The 17,009-nt window shown below is 47.9% G+C and overlaps 2 protein-coding genes across 3 annotated transcripts in view; both read left to right on the top strand.

The window, feature by feature from the left end:
• Positions 1 to 1,468: 1,468 nt before the first annotated feature.
• On the top strand, positions 1,469 to 9,156 carry LOC125954438 (mediator of RNA polymerase II transcription subunit 1). Its single transcript, XM_049684789.1, has 4 exons — positions 1,469 to 2,213; positions 4,337 to 4,435; positions 4,547 to 4,617; positions 4,806 to 9,156. Exons 1-4 carry the CDS (start codon positions 1,818 to 1,820, stop codon positions 6,181 to 6,183), a joined length of 1,944 nt encoding a protein of 647 aa, XP_049540746.1. The 5' UTR covers positions 1,469 to 1,817; the 3' UTR covers positions 6,184 to 9,156.
• A 1,524-nt stretch (positions 9,157 to 10,680) lies between these two features.
• The window catches only part of LOC125954476 (uncharacterized), a 39,079-nt gene continuing 32,750 nt past the window's right edge, over positions 10,681 to 17,009 (top strand). The window contains exons 1-3 of one of the 2 annotated variants that reach the window (XM_049684846.1): positions 10,681 to 10,949; positions 13,452 to 13,645; positions 13,782 to 13,820. In XM_049684846.1, coding sequence (XP_049540803.1) covers positions 13,583 to 13,645; positions 13,782 to 13,820 — 102 coding nt within the window. In that variant the 5' untranslated portion in view covers positions 10,681 to 10,949; positions 13,452 to 13,582. Of the gene's footprint in view, positions 10,950 to 13,451; positions 13,646 to 13,781; positions 13,821 to 14,959; positions 15,315 to 17,009 lie in introns of those variants that run through there. The other variant, XR_007469039.1, reaches the window with a different exon arrangement.

Raw genomic sequence — 17,009 nt, 5'->3', positions numbered from 1 at the left:
ATTGAGGGTGTGTGCGTGAAGTTGCGCGTGTGTGTCTCGCCGAATAAAAACAAACTCGGACTTAGCATCGACACCTAGCGTGGATCTCAACCAGAAAAGATCGGAGGAAAAGGAATTCCTAAAAAAGGTTCCGTCGTCTTCTTTTTCTTCTCCTCGCCGTGTGTTGTGCAGCATAAAAAGCATAACTTTCACCGCACGAGCAGCTCACGGGGTCGGGAAGAGCGCGGTCCTCCCTAGAGTTTGTGGCGTTTTCGCGAGTGGACGATTCGGTGCTCGGGACGTGGAAAACCGCAAACCACCCTGGTGGTGGTCTGGTGTAGTACGGGAACGGGAGCATTCCGGAGAAAATCCTGATCCTTCCTCTCGTTAGCGTGCGGTGTTGGTGGAAACCCCAGTGGTCGCAGTGCGGAGAGGCGTGGAGGTGCAGGTTTGTTGTTTTTCCGGCCCAACAGCGGGGAGTGTGCGCCGTGTTCCAGAAGGTGCGTGTAAACAATAATGCTGCTCCAAAAATAGGGAGTCCACATAATTCTATGCTGCCTTCACGGCCGTGTTCGTAGCAACATAAAACAACGAGACGACGCAATTCTCCATAATCTCATCGTGCCTCTCGTCTGGTTCTCGTTCCAGAATCGTCCACAGAAATAGGCAGGCTCGGAAGGGGCAGAAAGCAATCGGAGTCATCTGGTTTTCCCTTCCGTGGCCGCAGCATCAACGACCAGCGAGCTGCACATCTTGGACATTGCTCGCTTGGACGAGCTCCCCACCTCCTCGGCTGCGCTGAAGACGAAGACGACGACGAGACACGAGACCAACGACCGAAGTATCAGCAACCACAGCGCAGTTGGTGGAAACGCGAGATGCGAATGATTGCGTTGCACTCGACAGTTTGCTAAATATTTTTACAAAATCATCGGGCCAAAGTGTGCTCTGGCAGCGGGCAAAACGCAGGAAAATGCAACTTTAGTGCAATGGTGGCGCCTCCCGTGATTCGATGCACTCAGTCGAGCGAGTGAGCGAACAGCGAAAAGATAGATGGTCGCGCACAGACAACAGACACACACACAGAACAGCGGCGTGCACCGGAAATTGGATGGAGACGAAGGTGTCGTAAGAGCAGCGACGGCAGCAGCATAATCGGGGACCGTTTCGCGCTTGCTACGATCTGCGGTGCATTTATGTTTCGCGAAGACGGACGAGTGAGTGCAGCTACAGCAGGAAGCAGACGTGTCTAGTGATTCGTGTCGTCCCACCCCGGATCGTTCGTGTTTGTTTTGCCCTTTTGCACAGACTTCTGTCCTGGTGCGGTGGGTTCTGTGATTCTTTGTTGCTCTCTCGCCAGTTATCCCGTGCGTCGGCTAGTGAAGAATCACCAAGTCAAGGATTCCACGTTCTTCCTTTCTTTCTTTCTTTCTACTCGCGCTATGGTGCTCTGTGGTTTGTGCGTTGTGGTTACAGCGGAAGTGTTCGTTCTGTTGCCAGCACACTAAGGCCACGGCCAGTACAAAAGCGATTGATAAAAGCGTACCCAGTGAAGTGTGTGTGGCCACATAAGCACGTTGTCGGCTTCGAAGTGGAGCACACGGAAAGGACGGACGTGAAAGACGTGCTCTCGGTGCGTGCTGTGCAAGACAGGGCCTTCCTACACCTGGCAGCAGCTTTATCGATAAAGCGACGTCGAACGGACATTCCGAAAACGCCTCTCTTCCTCTCACTCTCTTGCTGCCTGCCTGCTTGGTTTGCCGGCGTTCGAAAAAGTGCTTTTACTATCAAATTGCGGTGCGTTCAGCGGAAGTGGACCGGTAGTCGCACACGGAACGATGAATGTGGCACCGGAATATGGTGCTGCGCTTCGACAGAGCTCCCCAAGACACGACTATCACCAGCAGCATGAACCGAATGCCGAATATCAACACTTTCCGGGTGGTCCCGGTGCTCCCGGTGGTCCCAGTGGCGGTGGACAACAGCACCAGCAGCAGCAACAACACCAGCAGCAGCAGGATTTGACCATCGATGGCATCCCGAATAACTTTCCCCATCGGCGGTCACGGGCATCTCGAACATTCAAGAATCCACCACAACCGCACATGTGCATCAAGGAGAAGACGCTAGATGGCAAGGAGGTGTTCATTAATGTGCTCAGCTGGACACGGATCGCCAACCCGGACAATCCGGACGCACCGATCCCACTTTACGGTGGCATGAAGGTGGGCAAGGTAAGTGTCACCCCCTTCCGCGATCCTGCAGCGGCCACTTGCTGGCGGCGGTATTGATTTACAGCCGCACCTCGGAAAGGACAAAGAAGGAAGAACCGAAGAGACTCCTCAGGGGAAAATACCTTTGATCCGGCTGATGGACTCTTCCTGGTCCGTTTTATGGTTTCGCGTCGTCGCTCGGTCAGGGCCGCCGCCAGTAGTGCGGTGGACAGTTCTGAAATGCTTTATTGTTTTAAAATAAAATTGCTTTCACCGAGGGGCACTTAGGCAAACGAGAACCGCCGGGAAGAACGCGTCTTGATGACGATGATGATGATGCGCTTCCGTTAGGACAGAGACATGGACAGGCTTTGTTTGTTTTATTGCCACGAGGGGCTTATGGTATTGATGGCGTTTTAACGCGAAAACAAATAGCAATCACTCTCGGGTGATCTCTTGCGTCCTTAGTTCAATTGAGTGGTTTCGATTGATCAGCTTCTTCGCTCTCTGGTAACGGGAACTGAAACAAAGAAGATAGACAGTGTGTCCTCCTGGGCTGGACTGGGCTGGTGACGCTTATGCGCAGCGAATCCTTTGTCACGGTCCTGGAGAATCCTTTGTTTAGCTTCCAGCTATTTCTTGATCATGCTTTTTTTACGAATGTCTCGTGACTAAAACAAGCTTCTTCGTCTATCACGTATACAATCTTGATAGCGTCTATGAGATTCTTATAGATATCATTATCATGTTTGTTTCCGAAATGGACAAGCAGAGCGTATTCATGTTGAATGATTAATTGATCTATCGTTCATTGATCTCGATCTTTTTGTAAACAATACTAATAGACATCGATTAAAGATGCAGCTCCGAAATGTTATTCCTTACCTTGATTAATATCATTTAACAGGTTTATAAAGAATAACATTAATGAATAATTTTCTTATCGAGCTTTGCACGCTTCGAAATTAAAGGTTTCACCAACCGATCATTCGATCGCCAAACAAAAGTTTTAAGTGTAGTAACTGCTTACATAGTTAGTTAAACAGTTTTCCCCGGTTTCTGGCCCTTGCTTTTCGCTTCCGGTTTGAGGATCAATCGACGGGAGGGCGGTCCGATTTACTGCTGTAGCTAATCGATTGAAGCACACAAATTGGATGTGTGTTAATCAAAGAAGAGAGCCATCACCACCACTCTACCGATCCTCCTTCGCTAGCCCTCGTGCGTTATCGAGCGTCCGTTTAATAACTTGCGAACGGCCCCGAGTCTGGCCATTCGAAGGAAGCAAATGTAAAGGAATTTCCCTGCTCTCGATCGAACTCCTCCTCGTTCGCTTTTTCGGGGTGAGGGTGTTTCGTGCCATGCCATCCCGTGGCGTGCAATTATGCTTATGAGTAAAAGTAAGTAAAACAAACATTGTGCGCGCCCGCCGGTTGATGAGGTTTCCTCAATTGACCGCGAAATTAAGTTGCAGTGTGGCAAACAAACGAAACACAGCATAAGAGCCAAAGTGGCGTCGACAAAAAACTGCGTCGTCGCGAATGGAAATTGAATAAAAACTGGGTAAGAAGTAATGCGATAATGTGAGGTGAGACTGAATCACGCTGTCTGTTTGTTGCCCGGCCGACCGGCCGGCACTCAGCTCCACAGGGAAAAGAAATTGAGTAAAACCCCATGAAAAATCGCCGGGAGGGGGGCGCCAGCACACCCAAAGACAAATGTGACCTGATGAGCGTGTCTCGGAAGTGTCTGATGAGAGTGGGCATCACCGCACACCGGCACGACTTCTTGAGGCTTCTTCGCGGGTGCGGTTTGCGGGGAAGTAAAAGTGAAATTTAATGTGGCATAAAGTTATGATGCGCTCGCTCACCGTCACTACTATGCTCACGCTTTCAAGTGTGTTTACCGCGACGGTAAAGCGTGATAAATGAAAGCACACGGATCGGTGGGAGCCGAAAGAAAGAAAGAAAGTCATCCAAGTGTGCCTGGGTTGCCCCCCGGGGGGTATGGCGCTGTGGTGTGTGCACAGAGATTACGAAAAGAAGGCGGGATTAATATTGTAGTCCAACAACGCCGGGCATCGCCTATTCTTCGCTAATACCCTTCGCTGACGACTGTTTTCACGATATTGTTGTTCTCGTTTGCAGATCCCACCGGGCAGCCCGAAGGTGCCACCCCTAGTCTACGCTGTGATGGCCAGCCCCGAGGTGCTGAAAAAGGCTGGACGAAAGTGTCCCGACACACCGGTAAGTGGTGCTGGCGGTGGTGGAGCCGAAACCTAGCCGATTCCTTGGTGATGTAAGGTGGCTTTTACGAGCCGGTGCTGATTGTGCTACATGCTTTGTTGTCTTTTGTAGGAACGGATGAATCTGGTCGATCTGATGTGCGAGTTCGTGGAAGCGATGAATCCGTCGCTGCACCTATCAAGGTTTGTTCGGGGCCGTATGGTTTTTCTTTATGATCCGTGCACGTTTTTGCGAACATTTTTATTACGATTACGTCGGTAGAAGCTTCACTGCCACGATTTATGGTTTTTGGGTTTACAATCAACACTCACGGACGATTGACGGCGAGAAGATGTTGTTACTTACGAATGTTTGATCGTTTGTTTTTTAGGAAGCCCGAAATACTGAAGGACCGGGATCTGTCCGGAGAACTGAAGGATGTGTGGAGTGCGGTACAGGCTTGCCGTGATAAATGCCGCACGGATAACGGACCACCGGAAAATCTCGTTGTTTACACCGAGTTCGGTCCGGATAGTGCGCCCAGCTACGAGCACAGCATACAGCAGCACCAGCAACAGTTTCCACAACATCATCATCAGCAGCAGCAGCAAAACGATTACCTCCCAAACGCACTCGTTCAGCAGCAATACGAGCAGCAACAACAGAATCGCTTCCCATCATCATCATCATCTGCTTCATCATCAGCGACAGCTACTAATCCATCGATGCAGCGTCAATCGATGCTTCAGCCACAACATAATCAACAACAACAAAGTGCAATTAGCAACAGCAGCAGTAGCAGCAGCAATCCCTCTGTGACCAGTATTGAACCGAACTCAGCGACAGCATCATTCTCCACCTTCGACACGTTCGATGGTGTGGTGAATGGTAATACAACCAGCAGACCTCCTTCACAAGCAACCACTGGCGCTGCTACCATGACAACTAGTGACGAAGAGTTGGTTAGAGACATCGAAGGACTGAAGTTATCCGCTTCTGTGCCAACTGGTGGCGGCGGCAGCGGAGGTAAAACCAATGGGCTTACACTGCCAACAACGGAACCGGGCGTCACGATCACCACGACCGCTTCCGTAACAGTGCCACAAACATCACCAACGGCGGCCGCTGCACCGGTAACACCGGTGAAGGAACCGAAATCCTCTTCCGGGCACACGTTCTTTCCGATGTTTCGCTCGTCGAAAAATAGTAGCAACAGTAATGGCAGCGGTAATGCTGCTCACAACACTGTGGGTGGTAGTGGACAAAACCAACAGAACGCATTAAGCAACGCCACTGGCTCAACCGGTACCGTAACATCGAATGGTGTTGAGAATGGTACCGATGGCGAGCAAACGAAGCCTAATAGTACGCCAGTGCCCGCGACAGTACCAGCGAAAAGCAGCACCAAGAAGAGTGGATTGAACTTTTTTCGGCGCAATAAATCTTCCTCCTCGTCCGGAGACAAAAAGGAACCCTCGACACCGACCAAACAGCAAGGATCGCTAGTGACGACGGGTTCCGGTAGTGTTCTTCCAGCGGCTATTCCACCGGTAACGGCCGCAACTCCGGCAGCAACGGGGGCACCGTCAGATGGGAAGTTGCTTCTTGCGGCGGACTTGGAGAGTGGTGGTGGTTTAAATCACCGAGCAGATCGAGCTGGTGCCGGTGTCGGTGGTGCCCATCACGCTTATCATGGGCTGGAAACTGGGACGGGGGCAAGTAGTGGTGCCGAGATAGTCGAAAGCTCCGCAACGATTGTGGCAAAGTAGATGCTGGAGTAGCAGGAACCGGTACCCCGGATGCCATGCTGCTGGATGTGATATGACTTTTTCGGGTTTTCTGGAATCGTTCAACGCTCGTTAGCTAGACAGTCGACAGTCAATCGGAGGGTAGCTGAAGGAATGGTGGCTAAAATGTGGTTTCTCCGTTCGAATAGGGAATGGTGACTGTGGGTGTAGGATAGATTTGTTAAGCCGTGGTGTAAATAGTACCCAACGTACGCTCTCTTTCTCTATGCTCTCTGATCACGGCGTGGCCTATAGCGAGAGCGGAACTTGCGGACGCGGTACATCCATTGATCAAGCCGCTCGCGATCATCGCAGACAGAATGCAGACTCTCATATTGGTAAAAGTTGTACCGCGTTGTCCTCAATCCATATCGCACGCTTGCTGTGGATACACCCGAATTAATGGGATGAAGCTGAAGTAGTTCCAGCTTCGATAGTCGGGCAGATCAACCACAACGCTGGTTAATTAGCGACTGTTTTATGGAAGCGCCTATTCGCTACGCATTTTTTGTGTACCCGGGATCTTTGCAAGGAGCTGCCTTTGCGAATTATACACAAAGGTCAGACACATACACACAGACTCACACACGCACGCGCGCGCGTTTGCTCATGATGTATTTTGCTCAGAGAGCGCAATTGGCAGGTTAGCCTAGATCAGACAAACTCCTTAAGTATTACTTCAAACAAGTTCGATTTTGCGACCAAATACAGCTGTGAACAGATGTGTTGCAGCTTTCTAAATCAAACAAAACCCGTACGACCAGTGTGCCGTACGATCACCTCATGAGATTCATTAGAAGAACAGTAGGAATAGCCCCAACGTATGTGAGGTAGTTATTCTATCTTAAAAATTCGAAGTAAGATCACCTCAACTACTTGTATTGACATCTACGCAAACTTAACTCATGATCGTATTGATCTCATCAGCAGTAGTAGCCAGCGGGGAGAAGGAGTAGAAAAAGGCAAGGTCCTGTTTAGCTAGCTCAGGGACTGGTTATGCACATTGTGCTCTTAATGATGATGCTGCACATGCCCACATCAGGCGGAATCATGTAGATTGAAGGCCTTAACCGAACCGCAGTTATGAAACGGTGCGATTCAGGAACGAAATGACCTTCATGTGGCTGCCGAAGCAATGGCATCTCAATGGAACTTTCGCAAGGCTTGCAAAAGGGACGCAACCTACGAGACGCTTAGTATGCATGGGGGTCAGAGAAATCGTAGAGGAAAGGCAAATCGGAATGCGTTTTATAAAACCAGTGCTAGAAAATTGTCAATTGAGACAAAATTCCATTTTCAGTAGAGAAAAACAGAAATCCACAAGTGGCGAAATCACTAGAAAATATAAGTCAAAAAGGGGGCTGCACATTATCGATTGAGATATCGAGGGTTAGTTTTAAGATGCAAGTGAATAACAAGACAGCGAGCGCGCCTGATTTTGAAAGTCAGAAGGAAAAGAGCAACGCAAGAGATGTGGTTGAATGGTGGTACGATTGGCGTTTGTTTTCTTGTTGGTTGAAGCAGAAGAGTAGCAGGGACGCAGACAGCACCTTAGCATATTTAGGAATATCCATTTTCTACTCGCGTTCATGGTCGGTTGTCTACACAACCTCTTTTTTCTATTCTCTATTGTATAATGTAAATCCTAGTTTGTGAAGGGATCGTACGAACCTGTCAGCTGCGGGAACCTAGCAAACTCATCCCAGTGCACTGGTAGTGCAAGCGTTACGGTGCGTTACATGGATAGCTGCTGGACGTCACGCCACGGTTGCGAAGCAAATGCTGCCATTTTTTTCCTTTAGATTTGGATTGAGTTGAAGAGTATGAGGCGCAAGGAACGACCACAAAATTGTAGAAACTCCTAATTTGCAGATATTTATTGATTACGAGCGGATGTGAGGACAAGGTTTTTTGTCCTCGGCAAAGCTACAATGAGAGCAGCAAAGCGAATGCTGACTCTAGGTTCAGTAGCAGAACACCATTAGCGGTGGTAGCTATAGCGAGTAGGCAATAGAGGATCGCTAGCGATAGTCGATTGATCTAGCATAGTATAGTGTATGCATATCGAGAACAACACACTGCAACATCCTGCGAGGAATAGTATTATTCAAATGCGTGACCCTTCAGTTGTGCGTACTGATTTGGTTCACCATGCTAAGGCATGGTGACGTTAGTTTAAAGCAAAAAGCCAGACAAGGACTGTGTCGAAACAAGTGTGATGATTTTGTGCGTGTTTTACTTATGAGTTGAGTGCAGGCCGGCAGCTTACATGCTCACTAATTACTTGTTGTGGTCAGAGAGGGTGAAGAGAGCCGCCATCCCCACACCGGTGCTTCCGTGGCTCGATGATCTCAACACCGTGTTCCAGCGAGAGCATCATTCTCGGTTTTGTGGTTTTTGTTAAGTGTGCTATTAACGAAGATTATGCCTCGTGCTTGGTTTTGCCGATGCTTTTCTTCTTTTTAGAAAAAAAAAAAACAAAAGTATTTCTTTCAGAGCATCAATTCATTCCTTTTAAACGACGCCATATAATCGGGGAACAGTGAGTGTATTTCAATAGTTTTTATCAAACGATTGGCCGAATCGCAGTTCACTTCACGGTAGTGTTATCAGTTCGATAAGGCAGCTTCAGTTCAGTCTTCTAGAACCAGTTAGATTTTAGTTAGGTTTCCTCGTGCGATATTATCGTGCAAACCGGGGATATGGTACAGGTGGTCGTGATATGAGTAATGGAAAAGTAAAAAGTATTTATTGCATCACCACCCTGTCATGTAGTTAATTTTCAATTTTCGAGCCGGTCTGGTTACACCTCCATTATTGTCGTCTTCACGCTAGGTAGCATAGGCATAGTCATATAGTTCCATTGCTCTGCCCAGATATGTGTTCTCTTATGCAAAGCGCTCTCTCACGCTCCACAAACGGATATTTAACTGATTTAACTGTATTTACAATGAATTCCTTTTGGGTGTATCGCACGAGTATGTTTACGTCTTGGTTTGATTGTCATGCAGGCGTTTAAATTATGAAGAAGGAATCAAACAAACGAACAAAAAATAAAATAAAAAACACTGTCAAGTATAACAGGGTAAGATTTGATGTGATTTATTGGATCATCGTGCTGCGGCGCATCCGAAAATAGTTTGCCGGATGGACTAAAAATTGAGTCCGATCACCTGAATCCGTTCCTTGATGTTGGGAGGTAAGGAATTCATGGCCTTGTCTATGATGTTTTTCAGAAACGAAGGAGGGCTACCGATGCCCGGTTTGTCTCCTTTCGCTGTATCCGTTGTAGCGCTATCGGCAGCAGCCGTTGTAGTGCTAGCGGCTTCGGTCGTTGTTTCCTCTTTGCCTTCCTCGGGAACCGGAACACCCTCTACTCCGGCGTACGCCAACAATCCCAGCAAGAGTAAAACTGCGAGATACTTCATGATCTTGTAGCTGCTAAACGAGGAAACTATATCATTCACATGGTAGGCCTTGAACTTTTATATGATTTATGGTGGCAGAGCTTGATTGCCCTTACAAATATTTGAGTTACTTCCAGCCATTAAATGTGATGTGATGATTGCTCTACATTTGATCAACTGATTGATGGAAAACAAAGATTGTGTCAGCCACACAGTTTACGCATTATTTATGCATTAATGATGAAATCGGTTCTCGTACAAAAAAGTGCTTACTGTTTTCCTGGCTAGAAAGCTGTGTCTTTGTACGTACATACGCAAAGATGTCATCATGTTTTGGAATGTTCTAGAAATTCTGAGCTTAAACTTGTTAACAAAGTGTAAAATCATAAATGATTTATTAAACCTGAGATGTACATTGCATGTGTTTCAATCGAAGCTTAGTGGAAAATTCTTTCGGAAGTTATTTATGTAGACTTGTTACGGTAAAATGAAAAAAACTATTGGCTTTTGCTTTTCATGATTATGTATTTCTTCTTATTTTTGTTACCACACGAACGAATGTATTAAATCGCAAACGGTATGGCTTGTATACGACCGCGGATGTTGGAAGACACCTTGTCCATAGAATTACGAATAGTGTCCTCCAGTGACAGATGTTCTCCACTACCAGCATCCTTATCCTCCTCGCCATCCGTTGCATAGGGATCCCAGTCCAAATCCACCCCTCCGGCAAGATCATCTTCGTCGCCTGATGGTTTGGCTCCCTCCTCTTCTTCAGGGTGGGCGATCGGTACAGCGACGATCACCGTAATCGTCACGAAACATAACAAGATGATTGTACAATTCATTCTGATGATGCTCTTCAAACTATTCAACTCCAGTTGAGACGGACGGTTAATGGCAACGTTTTATAGATTACGATGAGAATTTCTAATTGTTGATTCCCAATAATTGCTTCTCCATGACTCTGATCTTCAATCGAAACAAATATTTGATCAAGTTGTCCGATCAAACAAGATCAGTAATGTTCGGATCTACTCGATACACAAAATCAGCAGAGAATCCAGTTGTAGTTAAAGAACGACAGCGATGCTAGCTTGTCCATTTATTATGCCACTCCCAGAAACCCAAACCCACGCCGGATGAATTCACCACCGAGCCGTGCACCCGTATTCCACAGTTGGCCCACGAACCCGGCAGCACCGTTCGCTAGTGTACCGATGTCCGCAACCGACGAGTAAGTGGTGGCCTCGGCTGGCACAGGAAATGCTGCTACTTGCCCCATCATGCTCATCATCAGCAGCAGCAGCAGCAGCAACAGCAACGAAACCGTCATCCGTGGTAAAGTAGTACCTTCAACTCTCACACTCCCACTTTCCATGCCGCGATCTGTGACTGCGAATCAACCGTGAAAGATGTGCAAATGACACATTCGCAGTGCAAGTGCGCACTCAAGGGCTGGCCGTTGCCATTTAGAACCGTCGGGTATCGAGCAGCGGGGTGTCTATTGCTATTTCCAACCCGAAGGGGGCCCGGAGCCGTGCTGCATTCCGGCTGAATGAATAATAAATGGACTGTAAACAGTTTTCCAGTTGAGCTGCGTCGCCGGCGGGGTAGAATGGTGCCCATTGGGGGATGGTGAAGATGGAGTGTGTAGCAATTGCACCAGCACGTGCATCACAGTGAGCGAGAGCAAGCATTCATCGCTCGAATGGTTTTGCATCAGGGCGCAGGTGATCGCATTCCAGGAGCTCATCAAGTGCTGCATGCACACACTTGACACACCCGTTATGCAAATTTCGATTCCATTTGCTTGCGACAGGCAGCAGCAGGAGCTCAAGTGATGGCGTGTTGTAAAGAAAGGTTCCGTGCGCCACCGGACAATCGCATTACAGTGCGCGGCCTTGCACTGTAACATATTAATCGGTTTGTAGGGCAACCGTGCTGGCCCTTCAGCTGTAATGAGACTACGCCAATGGGATGGCTAAGGTCCTGCACAATAGGACCGGAGCAATTTATTGACCTCTGGTTGAGCACACTTCGTGTTCAGTTACTTCATGCGGTACGGTGCGATGGCCAGTAAGTTACAGGGACATGTCCTCTCGTGTCCTTGGTGCATGAGCTACATTTAAACGTTTGCTACCTTAGATGCCCAAGAAATAGCGCCACAAAATGGAAGCCACCTTTTTGGCAAATCCAAATTCGTCTTCAATTGCATAATCAAAAACCACGTCGCCAGACCGCACGACCAGACCAGAAGGCATTTAAGTCAAAACATCGTCGCTTGGTCCCGGGGTTCTTCGGGTTTTATTAATCCACAAACCGCAACCAGCAGCTGCAGCAGCCACACAACGTACGTTGCCCGCGTGTGTGAGCGGAAGATGGATGGCGCCACGATGTGTCCTTGCACATGCATTCGCCGCTGCCGCCGCCGTCGCCGTCGTTGTCGCCGCTCACTGCGATGTCTGCTCGAGAACGGTTGAAACGTGGCAAATACATAAATCCTGTCCGTCCTTCCGGGACGATCCGGGCGCAAATCTCGGCTTCCACCGCTCGGAGCTCGGGTGCGGCTTTTGGCACCAACCAACCAACAAAGGGTTTGGCGTTTTCCGGGTTTTCCGCAATTCGATCGCCGTTCACCGAGTGGTTCCCTTGACCATTGGCGGAACCGCTAGTCGCCCAGTCAGTGTGTCAGGCAGTCAGCAGGCAGGACGACCCTCGTCCTCTCGTATGGCGGCATGCACGATGGCCGATGGTGGTTCCGGTGGAATCTGGGACCTGGGACCTTCGTGACCAACTCGTTGCCCTTGGTTGACCTCCTTTGGTGGCCAAACGGATTCTTGGTGCACGCCGGCGATTCCTAAGTGGAAGTTCCTGAACTTGAACACGTCGGCGTCAACTAGAATGCCACGCAACCTCGCATTCCACGGGGCCTTTGATTGTGCCGCTGATACCGCGAATGTCGGAATGGAATGTGACAGAAGTCACATAAAGACGTTAGTGTCCGCGTTTTCTGGTCCCTTCCCGTTTAGTCTCGCGCTTTTGCGTCGCACAGCGTGAGTAGCGCGAGCTCACGGTCTGTCTTGGTGTTTTTTTCTTTCCATTTTTCGTTATGTTTTGTGGCGACTCCTAGTGTCTCCTTTTTGCTGCGGTTTTTGTTCCCCACCCCGAGTTCCCGACGATCCATTAGTGTGGACGCTAACGGGGAGCCAACATAAAACCGAACTTTTCACTTTGTAATCTATGTTCCCGAACTAGCGACGAATGCGACGTTGGGTGTGGAATTTAAAGCAGAAGCAATTAACAATTGTCACGAACTAGAAATAAAGAAAGCAGGAATAAAACGGAGCCGAACGAGTGCTCTAGGATGGCATGAGTCATGCAGGACGGTCCACTGCAGCACCGCCGCCGCCGCCTGGGAGTGCTTTCCCGTTTTGCACGTGCCAAACCGGTGGGCGGCCGAACTGGGCGTCGTGCCATTTCCCTTCCAACGTTTGAGGTCTTATTTGCCGCAGTGGCAACATTTACCGAGTGACTTTAAACGCAGGAATCCACCACGAATACCGCAACCGCGGCATAATGCATATTGGCGCCATGCATGGAAAAACGAAGGCAGGTGAAGGCAGGTGATTGGCAGGCGGTTGGCGTGGTGTTTGGCGTTTTGCATAACAAAGGTTTAAGTATCGTGCATTTTCTAGCGGTCATTTTTTCCCCGTACCACTCACCAACTCTACCATACTTACCCTTTTCTGTGGAAGACTTGTTTTATAGGTAGTAGAGTAGAACGCGAGCTGATTTAACGAAAGTATGTCGTATTTATTAATGTAACCAATCCACCAACAGGCTTGACGTGCGATCACGCTGATGATCGGGCACTTCTCACTCATTCAATCCACCGGTCGGCTGACCGGTGAAGCTGACGCGATTGGATTAGGAATAATGCGGTTCATACGGTTCCTAACGTTAGATTCCATATGCTCGATGTTGATGCTACACATGCTCGTTCGCTCTTCGCTGTCTTTTACACATTGCTTTCGGTAAGCGTAACTATCATTGTTTGCAGTTGCTCTTCTTATTATACTATCATTTATGGTTTAATGTACTAATGTTTTGGTTGTTTGTAACTTTAATTCGGAATAATAACCCGCTCAACCTCGACCGTCGCTTCGACAGCATCGGTGTGCCTGTCTGCCTGTCTGCGCTTATACAATCGTAAGTATTCGTATCCTGTTTTGCCCTCGTTTTTAGTTTTGCTAAAGTCACGATTTATTATCATAACAACAGTTTGCTAGTTGGTTTGATTTTTGGTTGTATTTCATGTATACATTGTATTTTCTGGTTTTTGGGTAGCTAACATTGGCAATGGCATATGATTTGTACACGGTGCTGTCCTGCATAGTCAGCCTTTGCTCTACGCAACGAATGTAACAGCTTTTTGATTTACATTTACTTAACTATAACTGTAACTGTTTCGAAAACAGGTCAGGCATGTGTTTGGGGTTCGCGTGTTGTGTATTAATAATGTTGCGAGCTACTACGGTTAGGCTACGGGTTGCTGCATGATTTACAACAACGCCGCACTTTTCACATAAAACAAGCCCCGCACAATCAACATCATTTACAGCTATCACAATTTCGGCTTTCAACAACAAGAGTGTTTGTCAGTTTCAATCAATCATCTAACGACCTTTTCTATGCTGACGAAGCGATTCTTATGGCCTAAACAAGTGTTAACAAATGAGTTTCCATTAAAAACGTCACGAAATACGCGCTCGTTGTTATGCTTGCATGTAACCACTGACGGAAACCAATCATGTGCGTGTCAAGTTAGCTCGCTTTTCCATTACAACCTACCTGGAACCCGTCGTAGCTTAGAACCATTAGCTTATTATAATTTAACAAAAAACAAAATTTAAATAAAAGCTCACGCACTCACGACAACCGGCCCTGTAACGGTCAACCAACGGCCCACGGTGCATATTATGGTGCAGTGTAGTAGTAGATTGTATGGCGGATGGGTTTATCCTTCTGTGTGTATGATTTTTTAAGTTAATTTACTGCTCAAGAGTGGTTTCGTTACAAACACTAACTACCCGGTACGGAACTTGTTCTCTTTTTCGTCAACACGCAACACCGTTTTGTAGACGCTTCCATTGTACAGCTCACACAGCACTATCGCCCTACCATCCCTTACAGTACGTGCTGTGTGGTTGTTAAGTTTCAGTTTTATGTTGCTTATCTTTACATACTTAACATACTTTATCTAAGGGGGGGAGCGAGGGAAGTGTTGTCTATCAAGTTTATTTGTTACCGTTTTACTTCGGTTAATTGCAAGGGTGTTTTTTCTGCAGCTTTCAGGCATGTGTGTAAGGCATTTTACAGAGGACTGCAGCGTTTTGTTTACGTTTGCTTGGTTTCTTTTTGTTTTGCGCTCCTCGTTCTAGCTTATCGTGTTTATCACTCGGGGTTTTATTTTTGCGCTAGTTTCGTGCCTCGTTTTTTCTAGTATAGCTATTAGCGGTAAGGTGTGCTGCAGCACCATGATTGACTACAGCATTAACGCATTCTAAAACACAGCAAAAGCCAGAGTAAGTTTGATGTGGATATTGATTTGTAGCTTTGTTTTTGTTTCTCCTAAACAACTAGTGGAGAGTATAAACAACGGTATGTTCCGGTTAAGGAGTAATAAACACTTTTTACACGCATCTACGCTATGATTGTTACTTTTTTCTGGATAGCATAAGCTCCTCATAAGGAATTGGAATTTCAGAACAGTTCACAGGAAGAGAGAGATAGAGAGAGAGTTAGGAAGTAAGAGAAAGTGTCATCAAAAGCTCGGCTCATTCGATTACACACACTGCATATGCGATCGATGCTGAAACTGCATAAAAACCGAATCGTAAAACCTTTCCCCAAATCGTTTGATGTATCAAAAATGAACTTTCCAAACAGTCCAATGGTTCGATTGTACGCTTCGTATTTCAATGTTTTTCCTCCTTTTGTTTTTGCTTTTTTTTCTTAGTTTTGCGATTGTCACAGGTGAATGAAATTGAAATTATATCAAATGCGAACGAAATGGGTTTGAAGGTGGAAAAGGGCATCATTATGACGTCTGCCCGCCCTTCTGACCGGCACCAGTGCCAGTTGGTGTGCCCTGCACTTGACACACACACACACACCACCCGGGGAGCACATAATAACAATCTCATAAAAACCGATGCCGATTCTGACCCGATAACCATAAAACCCCGCGCGGGAGATGGGGCGCCACACAGAAACACAAACTAACCTCGAAGCAATACCGAAACAATAGCGCCATCCGCCGGGGGTTCGTTCGAATTCCCATCGCTCGGAAATGGTTAATTTAAAAGAGATTCATTTTTTACAACACCCTTTTCCGATGGCCCGAGGAGTCCGCCAGCAATCAAACAGAAAGAAGAATGAGGAGAAAAGAAGGGAAACCAACAAAAAATACACACCCCTGGATCCCATTTTCCAAACAGTGCGAGCGACACGTTATCATCATTTCCATCGATAACACTAGCGCGCGCGTGTGTGTGTGTGTGTGTGTGTCAGTGTGTCGGTCCGTCCCATGGCGCGGGGTTTCGCTCAAGATTCATATCGCGCCACCATGAGAAACATAAAAAATTCAACAAGTTTTTCCTCCTCAGCTCACCCGAGAAGAGGCTGGGTGCCTGGCTGGGTATGGCTGGGTTAGGATAACGGATTCTGCACCCTGCTGCTGGTGTGTGTGTGTTGGCCACCGGCCCCGGGAAAGATTTTTGTCAGTTGAATTATTGAGGGACAGGCAACGAACGACGGCAACGGGGGGCTTTCGCTTTCGCTATCGACAGATTGCATGGTTGATGGTCATCGCCGGTTTTTTTTGCGTTTTTGTGGCAACCACCTCGACCACCAGACCAACCAAGATGCTTCAAGTCCCCCCCCCCCAGAAGGCGGACCAAACCTCGAACTAGACATTTGTTATGTTTTAGCAGTCCTTCCTCTCTCTCTCTCTCCACCCCGGGGAGTGTGTCACGATGGTTTAGCTCGTTCATTGTGAAAAGCGTATCGCATCGGAAGCGGAAATTTGCGGATCCCGTGGTTTCATGGTCAGCACCAACAGCAGCCGCAGCCCCTGATCAGCGATTCGTCGCTCGTCGTTGAACGATTTGCGCCGCAGGACACACGCAGGACTGCCTTAACTATGTCGTCGTCGTCGTCGATGTCCTTTCAAGTCAGAGCCAGAGGCAAGGGTCCCGTAAAGAGCGGCCCCGTGGTGGCCACAGTCCGTACTCCCGCCGGGATTGTCGGGCATTTTGACTCGGCGGGGGTTATTTGTAGCAATTTGACATTCTTGGTCGCTCGCTTTCCTTCCCGCCCCGAGGGGAAATGCTCGAT

The sequence above is a fragment of the Anopheles darlingi genome, chromosome 3 (genome assembly GCF_943734745.1).
Source record: "Anopheles darlingi chromosome 3, idAnoDarlMG_H_01, whole genome shotgun sequence".
NCBI classification, from domain to species: domain Eukaryota; kingdom Metazoa; phylum Arthropoda; class Insecta; order Diptera; family Culicidae; genus Anopheles; species Anopheles darlingi.
The sequence above is the reverse complement of the archived record's forward strand: the minus strand, read 5'-3'. Positions and strand labels throughout refer to the sequence as shown.